Below are 16,151 nucleotides of genomic sequence, written 5' to 3' on the forward strand. Positions count from 1 at the left end.
GCTCAAAGATAAATGTGCATTGTCATGAACCTGCCCCCTTTAATCTAGTGGGATTGTATGATCAAAGTAAACTATTTAGTGTAATCTGGAAGTTTAAGTAGAGTGAGCCCAACTCAATAAGAAAGTTAAAGAGGCCTCTTTGTATTTGAGACACAAACAAACATGGAAAGTCAATATAAAGTGAGGACAGCTGTTTCGGATCACGGATGGTTAAGGATGCTGGGGACGGAGCCAGTAAAGACAACTAGCTCCGAGAGTCTAGCTCCCAGGAAGCTGCTCATCATCATTCCCACTCTGCAGTTTCAATTACAGGCCTTCATGGGCCAAAAAGACAAGAAAGAAGTCTGAAGACGCTTTATTTTGAGAACCTGGTGTGTCCATATATAGTATAGTAAACTAACTTCTTCCATGCCACCATGGCATGTACAACTATGAGGCGGGGGAGACCAGACATCCGAGGCAGAGCAATAATCACAGCTGTTTACTGTTTCCTATCCAGCAGCGAACACTGCTGGAGGTCTCCGGCTAAAACCTGGGGCTGTTTGTTGTCTACCTCTTATTCACTGTCGCTGATGGATCTACCCTTGTAATTATGTTGCGGTGAGATCCAGCACCTAATCATTACAAACAATGAGCAACCAAGTACATCAAATCTGTCCATATCAATGTGGATGTTATTAACATTCCTCAGACATCTTAGGAAGCTACACAGATGTGAAGACAAAGAAGTTGAAGGCCTGGTTAAAATGACCAGAGATATGACAGGATGTGTTAGAGCTAGCATACACTCCATCACATCGGTAATCAGACGTCAATCTTGTTGCATCTCATTTCTTAAGGAATAAATAAAGTTGAATCCATCTTAAAGAGGATTAACTAGTACATAATGTGACTTGTTGTTTCCAGAGTAGAAGTGGTTTTTTTTGTTAACTGATTGGTCATTAAAGCAGCAAATGGATAAGATTTTCAAATAATCCAATCATGAGTCATGACTAGAGAGTAACAACTGAAAGTGTCCTCACTTCTACACACCAAACTGCTTTATAGGATCAGGGCTGAGAAGGTGGTTTTAAATTGATCTTGGACCTGGAGAATCAAAACACTAACATTTTTTTCAAGGAAGACGGTAGACTGTAGCCAATTTTTGTTTCAAAAGTAGTTTATAACATCCATGATCCACAGCAAAAATAAAAACCAAAGATGAAGTCCTGGATGTAAGGAATAAGCAAGGGTTGAAGGCATATTTATAAAGGAGAACCAGAGATTTGCAGTGGAATAGTCAAAACGTTTGAGCCCTTTCAGCGCTGACTCTTTAAAGCCTGTTTCTCTTCTGTTAAATTTCCTCCAACTGTAAAAAGCTACTTGCAATATAGTCAGGGCTCAGTTATATTTAGGAGAACTTGGCCTGAGGTCAGAAGCTTTGGCTCAAACGCAGAAGATGTACATCTCAATTGAAGCAGTAGCAAGCAGACTTCAGCACTGAGGGCTTTAAAGGCAGACCAACGCATCTCTCCTTTAAATATGTTCCGTGTACATTCTTGGCTCAGGGGTTACCAAGTGCAGTATTTATTGCCATCCAAAGAAGTGAAGGCTCACCTTGATACCACAGATAAACTGCTTTAAAGTATAACACCATGCACCCCGACTGATGCAGATATGAATCATTTCTATTAGATTAGACAAGACATTGGGAGAACTAAAGGAACCAACCAGTTGCTAAATTATCGCCAAAGAAATCTTCAACAGAGCTGGATTCAATTTTACCGTTTTAAAGATCGACTTTCTTTACCTTCATAACATCTGTATTTATCCTTCAAAATATGAAGCTCATTAGAAAATGAAACTTGTTTTTAATAGAAGCATCTGTGACAAATGAAAACGGAGCAAAAGTCCCAACGAGGAGAACAGCGAAAGGATGGATGCAATAAATTCTATTAGAGGAACTGTGAATACTGACACTTTACAAAAATCCACAAATGTCTAACTGTTATGGTAATTTACAACTATATATTAATTTTTTACTGGCCATTTTATAACACTATAAAGCTAATGGGATTAGTAACCATTAGCCTCTAGGTTTTGTCAGTTTTGCATGTGCAGTAATTAAATATAGCCATCAACACAAACACACAGAGAAACCATATGGTCAGTCTCATTCTCTGGTTCCACGTCCGGACGGTTGCAGCGAGCGGTAACGTTCTGCTGCAGCCCAAACATGAAATACAATTTGAGGGTTACAGGCCTGCTTCTCGGGTTTCGGCAGGAATTTCCCTCAATAGCTAAAACATAAATCTACAATGTCAGCAAACGTTGATGCATGCGTGATGTCTCAGTCAAGCAGAGTTGTTTTTAGAGTGTTACTCGCAAATGTTTTTACCAGCTTGAGAGTGATGATTTACGACCGAGAGACGCAGCCATGGTAACACCAAAGGAGGATTTGTGCTGCGTTAAACTCGACCGTCTTATGCTGACGCTTCTGTTTTTGCTGGCACCGATATTCTGAAGAGCAGTTATACATATCATTCCCTCGACAACAATTTTTGGAATGTTGACATAACTCTGCGCCACCTTCGTAAACAGCACTACCTTGTAAAACGTCTCATCAAGATTCTGGCCAAAAACCTTCTCATAAAACTTGGCCAGAGTGGCCATGATGGGTGTTGCTGAGGGGACTTATGCAGGGAGAAAAAGGGACCCAGTGTGCCTTTCCACTCCAAAGGAAAGAAAAACAGATGATGCTGATCAATCAGTGGGGATGAGGAGAGGCATGCTGCCTGCGAACAGCCCACAGTAAATTCCTGGCTCGATGGCTACAGGTCCACGTGAAAAGGCATCACACTGTCAGAGCAGAAGAAAACATCCCTCTGCCGTTGCACTGCCAGCTTAAATCCCCTGATACTCCCCTGCTTAGCAAAGCATCAGGCTGCCAAACCAAACACCAGCCTCGCTCACGTAAAAGCTCAAATTGTCCATCATCCTAGATTTAGGCCTTCTTTGGAAAGGTCTTCAACTGGTGAACATTTTGTCCAGTTTCTTTACTCCTAGGGCATAGTCAGACTAGTGCATGTCAGCTCCAGAGAGGTGACCACAGATGCAACCATTATCAGCCACAACCGCCAGACCACTGTAGGACACACTTGACCACTTGCGTGCAGCAGGGTGAACTCTGGCCAAAAAAGATGTGCTTAAGACGGATGAAGTGCTTTTTTGCATAAAGCCCAGTGACACATCATCCTTCTGTGGCCACTCTTCCATATTTAGCCAGGAAGGGTTCAAGTCGTTTGGACCTTAGGACAAGTAGTATCCTGGACGTCTTCAACCACAGAAGATATTTATACGTTACTTCAAAAACCTTGCGGCAAAATAAAAGAGTGAACAACCGCGGATTTAAAAAATGGGTTTAAAAATTGGCCCCGAATGAGGTCACGGCTAAAACAGAATTTGGCCGCTTGGGTTAGGGTATACACAACATTATTCACAGCCTTTACTCATGACAACAAACCCAAAGGCACCGAGATCTTAATAAAGTGCAACAAAAAGTCGTAAGTGGAAACAGCTTTGGAAACTGTTGCATTCCTGTTTCCTCAGAAGCGCAGTGCTCAGCAGAAGGTAGCAGGTTGGCATCAGTGCTTTGGAAGACTTCACAAACACAGGCTTCATAAATCTCTTTTGGATTTCTCTGGTGAGATCACTTGGTTTTCAGGCCGTGTTACGCAGGAGTCGTCGACTTTCTTTTGCAAAGAAAATGCATCAAAGAAGGATTAAAAAGTGAAAATATATGATCTGTCTTATGGTGTTAAAGCAAGCTCGACTGTAATTACTGGTCACATTCATAACCAATGTAGTAAAAAGAAATAAATAATCTAATTCAAGTATTATCCGTAGTGTAATCCGAATGGTCGTCTTTACTTTTCCATTAAACCAGGCTAATAAGGCTACATTGTTGTCTCAGTTGGAGAAACAACTTGACCTTGTAGATTGAGTGTGATAGCCTAAGTATAACGCGGGAATGTCAACCAACTCCCTGGTGTCCACCACACACCTCCTCAGTCCACTTCCACTCAGAGGACACAAGGGCATGCCTTGTGGAGAGGTAGAAAAAACTATCTGCAGCTTTCACAGCCACTATTGTACACGTTTTCTCAGGATATCCAACACCCTGGAAAATGGGGGATACTATTGCGCATCACTCTCGACCTCATGGAAGAGTGAGGAAAAGTCTTTTAGGAGCTTTTTGGAGGGACTGATCACCCGATACGTTCAGGACAGATGGTTCTTGTCATGGAGGCTCCAGCATCTCTGTTCAATGAGCTGCTTTGCCCGACCACAGAAGTTCCGTTCTTTTGGTAATGTTTTGGATGACAGAACTCAGATCATCATTAAGATTCGTTTTTGAGTATGAATAAAAAGGATATGCCTTTGATTTTGTAGAGCAAATAAAGTCACACGTCACTTTATAAAACCACTAATCAAGTCAAATTTAGTCAAATTCAGGGAGTTTCCTAGTGGGAATTTTTTTGAATGGATGAGAGTCAAGTTAATTTAAAAATTGAAGGTTGTCCAACTTGAGAAGCACCACAGGCACGACAGTGTGTGGACTGGGGTCGCCTTGTGAGCAGTGAGCTGATTGCTGATGTCTGATCGCTGGAGCGTACAACCTCAACATAGCTCCGGCTGCATTTCACACCAGATCGCAGGCTAGAGATTTACTTGGGCTCCAAAAGGAAGGTTTCTTCTGTGGTTTGGATGAAAAAAAATACTGCATGAACTCATCTGAAGACTCAAAGAAGCCAAAAATGTAAAATTCAAAGAGCCAAATTATTGTTTTAAAATGCAAATTCATAACCTCAAATATCTCAACATAAAGAGAAAACTGACCATTTCTGAAACCACAATGACTAATTGGGGCATTTTTCAAACCATTTAGGTTGTGTTTTCCCTCCCAGTGGCTCTTTATAGCCACATTATACAGTAGTAATACTTTCAACAGTCTGACAATCCTGGCTCCATGTAGTTGATCAATTTCATGAGAATTCATGGGATTTAGCAACATTTGTTGAAGAGAAAATTGCACTTGAATGCAACAGTTATTATGGCAATGAATCATTAGTCAAATCTCCATCTTCATCTCATCATTTCCGTCTCTGTTCGTGTGTAAAGCACAGTATCTCATTTCAATCTTTAAGAAAACATTCTGTTCACATGAAAATTAAGTAACAATTTTTTGTCAAAAAAATAATATAAGTTTAATGGGTGTTTCAATAAATAAACAAATATGCAGGTTTTGTCAGCAAATATATTTGAACAATAATCAAGATCTGGGGGTTTTCGCACGCTTCAGCAGAATGATGGACGACTCTACATTCCTACTCTTGAGTGGTGTTTAGAGTTGCAGACATCATCGGTTTTGTCATTCTAATGAGTTCAAAAGATTAAAATCTGTCTCAAACACATGAGGCTAGATGTAATATGATAAATAGATTAATTTGTCAGAAGAAATCTAATCGTTGAAGTGAACCTCATGTAAAGAGCTTGTCAGTGACAGCCCATTCATGTCAGCACAGAAATCCTGCCTCAAAACTATTTGAAAAAATACCACAAGGAATTGAAGTCACATCAAATTAAAAGTAAGAAATGATCCATGTCCACCAGATAACTTATTTCACTTGGATGGCTTTGTGGCCGTCTTCAGTGAAACATCCATCAAAGCCGTCCTTAAAAGACCTCAGAAGGGGCCGATGCTGTGGGTGACACTGCATCTGAATTCTAGTCCATGTGTAAACAGCACCAAGAGTTTTGATCTGGGAGAATAAACGCAAAAGTGGCCTTTCTCAGCCGACAAGCTCACAGGATGGAACACTTGAATGTTTTTAAGTTCAAGCCACTGCATATTTATCCAACCTAATATACACTCCACAAGAGTTATAAAAAAATGACTGGAATCCATGTGCCATTACAAGAGGTCTTGAATGTTTTTCTTCCCCGTCATCTCACATGTCCTGCCTTCAGTGGGACCCGTGCGTGAGACGAAGCATGTAGACATAGTTGAAATAGCCCATGATGAACTTTCTCACCACTTTTTCAGACGCCTCGGTCCCAGAGACCCCACATTGCTTGACTGGTAAATAAGCATCGAGATCTTTAAAGTGACCTCGCATGATAACCTCCAGTCTTCATGTTAGCACTTCTCACTATGAGCTTGAGTAATTAGACGCCGCTCAGACCACCAAAGGTTAAGGTCATTGTTTTGACTCGTATATTTTCTGGGAGCAGGCAGCACTTCTGACTTCTGAGCAGCTTAATGTCAGATATTTTAAAAGACTGACCTTCACAGTTCATACACTCCCTGTTATAAAAATGTCAAACCTCCTCTGCATCCTGCTGTTACTGTGAAGCTCACATCAGTCTGCAGGACATCAAGTGAGGCTCAACCGTTTAACAATTGAAAGGGAACTAGTATGTTTGTGTTAAACAAAAATGCATGTTTGAAAAAAAAAAAACTTAAATAAGAGTTATCCGAGTCAAGCACTTCTTAGACTTCTTAGTGAGTTTACAGAATGTGACCAAAGTATTAGGCTAAACATAAATAAAATGATGTTTAATATCATTTTTTTAATATCAGAGAAAAAGAAACTAACCTGTGAAAGGGGTCTGGACAGACGCTTTTCCTCGGGTGACCATGATCTCAGCTGAACACTAACAAGAAAAAAAACAAAAGGTATCCGATTAAAACAGGTTTTAAAAAATGATCACAAAGACCAGACACAGGTAAAGAGAGCCCTGGAGGCAACATGCAGGCACTTTGACTGGACTTATGTGGCCCTCATGAGGTCAAATATAAAACTTAAACTTAAAACTTTTTATTTTGTAATCATTATAAGAATTCTATGATTATTTATAACTAGTCTCTATATTTGACTATAGGGTTTTGTTTGAGGACTTTTGTCCTCGGCCTTTAGAATTATTGCGAGTATCCCCACCCCCTTCTTAAAGTCTTAAAGTTGTTGTTTAAAAGTTTAATTAAATGCAAATATACATTTTTGCCTCCATAGCTTGATTCTATAGTTTTACCCCAATTTCTTTTGCATGATGGCCCCTCACTACAGCCACTGTATAAAATATGGCGCCTGAGAAAATGTAAACACTGCGAACATATATTCATGCAAAATTTCTAGATGACCTTTAAAAGTGTCTACGTTTACAGATTTGTCTGAATCATGTTAAACTTCATTTAGTGCATTTGCTCTGTATCCTGTACGGTGCGCATAATTCCTACAAATGGCAATACAAATAAATATTTTTTAAAGTAGAATTTAAATGATTTTTTTATTATTTAAGTGAGTTGTGTTATGTGTGTGTAAATCGGTGTGAAAAGTACCACAGATAACATACATATTGCTCTACTAACAAGCATAAAATGATGATCAAATGGCATGAACACAGTTTAACATGAGTGCATGAGTGTGGAGAATGTTCCACATTCAGCCTTTTGTGAGAGCGAATACAAACTGCGGAATGTGATATCCTGTGCATTTCCTTTGTTCCTACAGTACAATCCCATGACTCCACTTGCTGTCTGACATACCTATTGACCTGGGAACTGATGTGCGAGTCAAGAGATTCACTTGTCGCCCCCATTTGCATGTTCAAAAGCACATTATATTAATATTATCTTAAAAGTGTTAGGTTGAATAATCACAATCTTTAACTTGTAACCTAATCAATGGTCCAGAGATCCTGTGCACTCTCTTTTGACTGCCGACAAACACAGCAGCCACTATCTTCTTAAATACCCGTCTGTTAACAGAAAGGAAAAAGGTCAGAGGAGGTGAGCTACCTTTTGTTAATGGCTTGTATCACTTTCTCCCTCTTTGCATTGGGACTGGAAGGAGGGACGGGTGAATAAGGTCCAGGAGAAAGTGAGGCTGGGCTGGAAATGGTGTACTCTCTGTAGTTCTGGTTCTCATCTCGACTCACCATTACAGCCTCCTGCGAGACATACGAGAAGTTATTTCAAACAAATGCATTAAAACAAGGTGGTTCACATACTTGGTACAAAACAACTATCAACAAATAAATCCAACGCGGCAAAAATCAAAGGCAAAGAGTCTTTTCGTTATTTGATGGTGTATTTTTTTTAAATATTTTTGGATTAGCTTGGAGGCACATTTGAGGTTAAGATGTAATTTCTCTAATAATATGTGCCATTAGAATGAACCAAAGTGTCCTTCTACTGGGATCAAATGGATTCAGTTCATTAAAAGAAAATCTATCTGGTCCCTGGCATTTCTGCAGAATTTAAAATGTATTAAAATTGTCGAAGCTCATACCTGAAAGCGCCCAGTCAGCTGTTCAGGAGTGGTGATGCCATTAGACTGTCGAGGACTGGGAAGATCAGGTCTGGTGAGACAGAAACATAGATCGATCAGTAAATAAGAATTGCAATATGTAAAGTTACGGGTGAGACAAGAAGATTTTTAAATTTTACACATCAAATATAGTCATCAATACAATGCAGGAGTAATAAACGTTAAAAGTAGACTTGTGATTCCGGGGTGAATAAGACACACGGCTCACAGTCGTTTGTAAAATCTTCTAAGGATCCAGTTGTTGCTTTGTAAGTAACAGTCATTCAAGTTTCTTTAATAGAAAGACGCACTGTAAGCTGTTCCATCATCGGATTCGAAGGGGAAAATATGAGCAGTGAAAGTGCCAACAAAAACATACACTGCCCTGTGGCTGAAGGTCCAGAGGCCGACTGGCTCTATGGTGAGCCCGAAGTAATGAGGCACACAGGACAGCTTGGATGCCTGTGGTAACTCACCCAGAAACACACCTCTTGTGGTCCCTGCTTATGAAAATGCATATTGCAAAGATGATAACCCTCCACCCTCTCAAGAGTAATACGATTACACCGAGTTAGCAAACACACATGTGAGCGACGATCACTTTCACTGGAGGAAGTTGCGGCTTGCAAACAATGAGCGGTATTAGAGGTCAACGAGGACTGTGGCGTCTCGTCTTAAACGGTTGACCTCCGGCGGCAGGCCTCAGCCACACAAGATGGATAAATCTCCTCCTGGCCACTTTTCAAGCCGACATAAATCAGTGTTTAAAAACAATCCTGAGCAACCCTTAGCTGTCATCGTGGTGACCCGTTGTTAACCTGCCCGAGGCGGATTCCAGATTTCCTCTACATTTTAAAAATACCACAAGTTTCTAAAAGTCAAATAAGCTCAGTGAACGTCAAAACAAGAATGACAATATTTTTCTTGCTCTGCAGAAATGACATGTATAGAATGGAAAGAGTTTGTAACTTGGTGAAATTAAATTATTTTAATATATCAAAATAAATCATGTACAAATGTACGTGCAAAACCTTTATACACAGATTTAAACTTTTTGCCCCTTCGGATAAAACAGACTATGGCTGATCATGAAGAAAAATGAATATCGTTCTAAATTTAATTAAGTCATACAGTGCACATTGCGGGCACCTAAAGCCATGTTTTTTTATAAACCTGATGGCTAAAACTTGTGTGAAACAGTTGCTGGCCTATGGAAAATGTTCTTAGCTAAAACAAGTACTCTAAACACTTGCTCCCACCCTTAATGAGGAACATTTACTTTTGTCCAAGATGGCAAGATTGTCTCAAGAGCGGAGTCTTTGTGCATGAACAAGACACTGCAGCTCTGTACTGGCGATGGAGGCTCTGCTCCAGAGAGCTAAAAGCAGTGACTATTAAAAGGTTCCTCCTCTTGGCACCATTTTCTGGAGCGAAGCAATGTTGTCACATTACATTTCTTGTAGCCGAAACTCCCATTCAGAGCCACTTACAGTGAGGGTAAAGTCCAGACTTGGGACAACACAATCATTCAGGGTTTGTAGGCCCTCGACACCATTACTGTAAGTTTCCGTGGTTCTGCAATAAAGCTGAGAATGAAACTAGATTGTCTATCCAGCTTAGTAGTGAATTGCAGCAGGTCTTATCAGGATCCCTTTCCAATTATTGGAGTTAATTGAACCTACTTTAGATTCCATTAATAACCATTTAGAATTTAAGCACCATTTATTATCATATTGACATGTGTTTATATTACTACGTACTGTCTCAAGTGTTCCATCAACTGGTGAACCATGGGATTGCAGGAAAAAACGTAGACAAAAATAAACAAGTCAAAGCAGCACTATAAATACGTTTTCACATTTTAGGTAATTATTCCTTACATTTTGAACCATAATGACTCAGTAAAACTTAGTCAAAGTTGTATATTTGAGTGCATCGTTGTTGAGACCATGTTATTAAATATTTTTTTAACGTTTATAAAGTTAACCGTGGGAATAAATAACAGTTAACAAATTAATATGGGAACCGCAATGAACTGCGCAAAATATAAGCCACGACATTGTAGTTCTGACACCATAGGAGCCAGAAATGATTTGTTTAGTCTTATTTTTGTTGATGCCTTAACTTTAATAAAAAACAATCCTCCAGAACATGTCCTGGAATATGGTCAAAATCATCCAAATCCCAGAAGAAGTGAATCTTGTTGTCTGGCGATTGACCAACAGAAAGAAAGGCAAAATAAGTAATAAATCATCAATCTTCTGAGGTCAACGGAAAGGAAATAGACGGCAAATGTATTTGTGAATCCTAATTTAATTAGCATTCATGGAATACATTCAGATTTTCTCTTCAAAGTTATTATTTTTTCCGTTTTAGTCAACTTTGATTTTTTTTTTCTTTTTGATTTACAGTGTGTCGGAAAAAAACTAAGATGCAGTAAGTCCCTCATCATGATGATGTTCTGAACTTATTACTTTATAAAGGAGAGGTTATGACAGCGGAGTTCATTATGGCATAATAATGGTCTTCAATACTCCTCCAGTCAGCCTGCTTTGTTTGTACAATGTGACCCTGAGAGGTAGAGACTTCCGGGATTGATTTACTTGTAAATGCAAACTTTGATAATTGACCAAGTGTGGGTGTTGTTAAAGTGTTTTCAGTGGGCGGGGCTTAAGCACATTTTCTAATGTAAATGTTTTGTACAAACAGACACATGGTCATGAGTACAGTAGAGGTCCAAGATCTACAAACAAATTCCATCCATCTATCCATTTAAGAGACACTTAAACCAACACATTAGTTGCCCCTTAAATAAAATAATACTTGTTGCATGTAAGCTGCAATGTGGATAAAATAAAATATTATTACTAAGCTCTGCAATCATACAATACCACACTTCCTCCGCATGCAACCAACTGTTTGCACCACGTAAACCAAAACATGTTTTTCTTATCAGACACTTTCGTGTTATGGCTGGACTAATTAACGGGTGCAACGAGATAAGACGACTGCATTGGTGACAAATTATCCAGCGAGTGTGAGATCAGCATGCACACGCCTCAGAGAACAATGAATGCCAAACACGAGTCTGTCAACAATGGCCAGCCAAACAACAGCTTTCTGGGTCAATGACAAGATGGTGTTTTTCTGTTGGTGTAGAGCACCCCCAATTTCAGAAAAATAATGTGAAAGTGTTGTCGCATGTCATCGTTAAGCTACGCCCTTTAAAATATATATAAATTTATTTTAGGAAGTCCGATTTTTCTGAGCAGCTGTCGGACCACAACTTCACTGCTGGTTTGATGAGAACAAACTGCCAACCAGATGTCAAACAGATATAGTATTTCCCAAAAAAGCAACAAGAAACGTAGCAATGCCAAAGTGTGCATCTTAATTACAGAGCAGTCTTATTCTAACGTTAAAAGCTGGACGAGATGCTGCCGAATTAAATCAACATGGCCGAGCAGTGGCAGCATCCTGGGTCAGGCAGGGGGAACGGTGTTGTTTCTGGCCTGCGAGTAGACGTGAGGTCAGCAGAGAAAAATTCTCTCACATGGATGTACAACATCCAAGGAGGAAGCATGTGAACGCACACGTGCGAGTGTGTGTTGTCAAGTGCCCGGCTGGCAGCAGCACACAAGAACAAGACCTTTTGAGGGGAAGAGTGACAAGAAATTAATGTTTTGGGAAGAACTAATCAAAATGCCAGACAGAGAGGACCCCGCGCTTATAGGAAAATCTTTTGAGTGGCCAATTATCCATCAGCTAAACAGAACTTGGCAAAAACGCAACAGTCGGGGCTTACAGAGAGGAACTCGGGAAGAGAACAGCGTGGCTCTAATCCATGCTGGCATTTCCCCTGATTACAATCACTTGATTTGTTTGTACAGTGCGTCGACGATAAAGTTACAAACGGAAAAGAAGATGGAAACTAAAGCGACTGCCGTTTTGGAGGGACGTTTTCGGGAGTTTATGAGGAGCTACACAGAGCATCCTGTAATTCTGTGTTAACGGCTGGCTTAAGCAGTCACGATACACCGTGAAGAGCTTTCAAGGCCCATCTCATAAAAACAAACAATAAGTGGACTTTCATTTTCGAACCGCTTTCGAACAATTATATTGATTTCATAATTAATACGATGACTTTAATCCTTTTACTGAACAGAAATTGCAAATAGAAAACCCAGACAGCACATCCTTCCGCCAAGGGCCTAAATGAATACGACTTTATAAAGACCAAGACGTACAACTAAATTATTTTTGCTCTCTGAAATGAAAAATTGTTATTATTATTACTGCAGTCGTAGGAAATGTATAATTGTAGTTATTCAGTTGTACACTGTGTTTGATAACATGCATAACCATACATAACCAAACCTAAAAAAAAGAAATTTCATATCATATCAGTTTCATCCATAAGAAACTACAAAACACAAATAAATTCTGATCACTTCCAAGTGAGTCATAATCAATTAATCAACATGCACGTTTTGGTCGTCTGGGAAAATAAATAACAGTATTTTGTCAATTGTATAGAAGACAAGAAAAAATAAAAATGCGTGTTTTTGCAACTGAAAATAAGTACCTAAGATATAAAGAGCCTATATAGAAAACAAGTAGCTTGATATTTACTTTTTTTTTTTAATTAACAATAAGAGCATTCTAAGAAAAGTAATGTTCAAATGCAGCAAAACATCTTACCTTTCCAGCAGCAGCTGTAGATTAGTCTTTGATTTCTTGATCTTATTCTGAGCCTCTGCGTTGAGCATGTCAGCTGTATTCTCTCCATTTATCTCCAAAATTATGTCACCAGGTTGCAGGTCTGCTTTCTCTGCTTTGCTTCCCCCATTGACCTGTTGGGCAGACAAGTAAAAGTTGAGGACAACAAAGATCAAGAAGAAAGTATTATTGTGCAGATTAGTCTCCAACAAGAAAACAGGAGTAAATCAGGCAGAGTTAACAGTTGGCTGCCTCCCTTTCCTGTCTCCAACACATGATACCTGTAGTAAATACCAACAGACTTCTCACATGTGGAACAAAGTAGCAACGCTCAAGAGTTGACAGATTCATGACACCCTTGAGGAGAAATCATTAGTGGGACACCATTTGATGCTTTGACTGGACCTGACCCTTGTAAGCAGTCTGACTACACGTCAAAGCCAATGCCGTTCTACCGCATCAGAGGGAATTCCACACTAATGGGCCGAAACATAATTCTCAAGCCTGAGCTCAAGCTTGGCTCCTGGGTCCACGCTAAACAAGCCTTCAGGTTTTGTCTGCCGCAATATTGAAATAATTGTCGGCTAAACAATATACACACTTGAAAGAAAACGAGAAGGAATGCAAAACACGTCAAAAAACATGCTGCAACTAAAATTCCCTACCGGTGGCAAGAGCTGTATGTAAACAGCATGCCACCGAGCTCGGTTGCCAGTCGCCCACTTTAGAGGCAATCAAGCGTTGCTGTGGTGATCTACAATCCTGTTTCTTTTCTCTGATCGGGACATGTCCATTTTCACATCCACCGGGCACAGTTGGAGGTTCTTTTCATGGACCCTTTTCTCAAATGAAAAAGGGACAAACAGCCCCTCTGAGGCCAAAACAAATAAAAGAGGTCATCCACGTTGGTGCCAAGTGCTTACCACCTCACATGATCCTGATGAGAGAGACAGTTTAGGAACTTTACCTCTCGGCAGGACCTCATGTATCTTCACGCAAGCCTTTTGATATTTGAGACAAGCAAACAGTGTCTCATGTTTACTAGCGGGTAGCAACACAATAAGCCCGGGAGGCTTTTATGCCTGACCAGAGCAGTTTGTCTATCAATGAATGCTCTTGAAGTTAAACAATTTAAAAAGCACCTTGTGGTGGTTTGACTGTAATTTAGGCTTTGTTAACTGACAATCTGTTTTGTGAACGATTTAAGGCAAAATGGGCCAGCAGATGTAGCTATTCAAGGACAAAATATTGAACCATTGACCAGCTATCTCGCTATAGTGCCTGGTGGATGCCACTCGAAAAAAAGGACAGGAACAATGGTGGCACTGTTGTTAGATATGGCATTGACAGGAGCCACACACACACAGCATTAAACAGCATATTGGATAAGATATTTGAAGTAAGAATCTTACAAAACTTACATAACATTTTTCAGGTGTTATACAAGAGCATAGCCATACGTGTGTTCAATGCATGATTACCACATTCCACTTCCAGATCCAAATATTGTCCCCAGTATTCAGGAACAACTCACCACTGGTACTGTAATCAGTGGTTTCCTCCTCATGTAATCTATTTCCATCCCATTCTAGCGAGTTCAGTACTCAAGGAAATAGGTGTGAAGAAGCCCAACGGACACAAACAAAGACAAGAAAAGAGGCATAGTGCAAAGGAAATTGACTTTACAAGGCATGCCATTAGAAAAACAAGAGGATATGGTTTTGATAAGCTTGTGTGAAAGTTCAGGAGCAGTGCAGTTACGCACACATACCTTGGATACAGTAATGGCCTTCTTGAAGTCCCGCCCTCCATATATTCTGAAGCCCCATGGTGAAGGGCCGCTGAGGTTTACAGTCAATGCCATCAAGTGGTGGTACGTCTGAAAGAGAAAAAATTAAACAATAAACATGGCTGGACGTTACTGGGCCCTTTGTTGGCTACCGACTATTTAAGCAGCACTGATGGAAACAAGATGATTCAACATGTCACTGACAAACTTAAAACCCCTCCCGACACGAACTGCGAAACCACATCAAAAAGGAATGGAAGGAATCTAAAACCAGAGACACATTTCTAGAGTGCTTACAGTTTCTTTAAAATCCAAACTGAATTTGAAGAAATGTAAATACATTTGACATTCATGCAGGTGGATGGTAGAGAACGAGGAACTGGATGTTAGATTGTGGTCATTGTGTGCAGTCTAGCCATCATCAGCATTGGTGTATTTATGTATGGCATACAGTTAGACAGGCCTTTGTGACACGTAAGTGGCAGCAGGCTACAAAAACAAACTTTCCAGTTCAGACTCATTGTGTATAGATTTTCCCTTAAAGCCTGACATTTCTAATATACGACTAAGAACAACCAACTGTACAGTAGGTACGGACCCTCAGAGTGAAAACATCTGCGAAAATGTAATATAAAGTTCAGTCAAAAAACATTATATTTGAGGGATGATTGGTTCAAAGGAAATTTTAATGTTAAATATACCAGACTCAAAAGGTTTGACTACCACGTTCTCATAGTTATTTTGTGTCCAGTATCCATTTTACATAGTTTATAAAAGACCATTAATCACAAATGCCCTGTTTTGAAGATGGAAAAAGTTGGATTTGCCATTTGTGATGATTAATATTGCAGTGTCCATTTCTGCTTTTATTCCCTATAGTCATTAAGTCAGAACTAAAGATCATTGCACCTGGAAAAGTTAACTTCAGCCTGTCAGCCAAAGAAAGAACAAAACATGTTTTAGTCTTCAAATACCAACATAAGTGCAATAACCAAGTGCATTTCAATGAAACAACCATCAGTAAATGTGTTCCTATAGAAATCATCATCTTGACTTGTACGTATTCTGGAATAAAAGTGAAAGCATCACATTAGAGCACTTAACCAAATATTTAAGTTGAGTGCTGGTCAGGGCCAGAGTATAATAATCAACCTAGGAAACTGGCTGGGGTAGAATGAAAACACTATAATGCACAGTGTATACCCTTAATAAAGATCTTACCGAGGATCTTGATAATAACAGTGGGTCAATGACTGTAAACACTGTAATAACATGCTATTGAAACACAACCATGT

At 39.7% G+C, this 16,151-nt stretch overlaps 1 protein-coding gene across 1 annotated transcript in view; it reads right to left on the reverse strand.

Annotated features, from left to right (window-relative positions):
• Nucleotides 1–16,151, reverse strand: part of pdlim2 (PDZ and LIM domain 2 (mystique)) — a 33,786-nt gene that overhangs the window by 10,899 nt on the left and 6,736 nt on the right. Inside the window, exons 2-6 of the mRNA XM_087794879.1 lie at nt 14,839–14,946; nt 13,050–13,201; nt 8,331–8,400; nt 7,838–7,989; nt 6,639–6,696 (exon numbers count right to left, since the gene is read on the reverse strand). Coding sequence (XP_087651005.1) covers nt 6,639–6,696; nt 7,838–7,989; nt 8,331–8,400; nt 13,050–13,201; nt 14,839–14,931 — 525 coding nt within the window. The 5' untranslated portion in view covers nt 14,932–14,946. The remainder of the gene's footprint in view (nt 1–6,638; nt 6,697–7,837; nt 7,990–8,330; nt 8,401–13,049; nt 13,202–14,838; nt 14,947–16,151) is intronic.

The sequence above is a fragment of the Callionymus lyra genome, chromosome 1 (genome assembly GCF_982586985.1).
Source record: "Callionymus lyra chromosome 1, fCalLyr1.hap1.1, whole genome shotgun sequence".
NCBI lineage: Eukaryota > Metazoa > Chordata > Actinopteri > Syngnathiformes > Callionymidae > Callionymus > Callionymus lyra.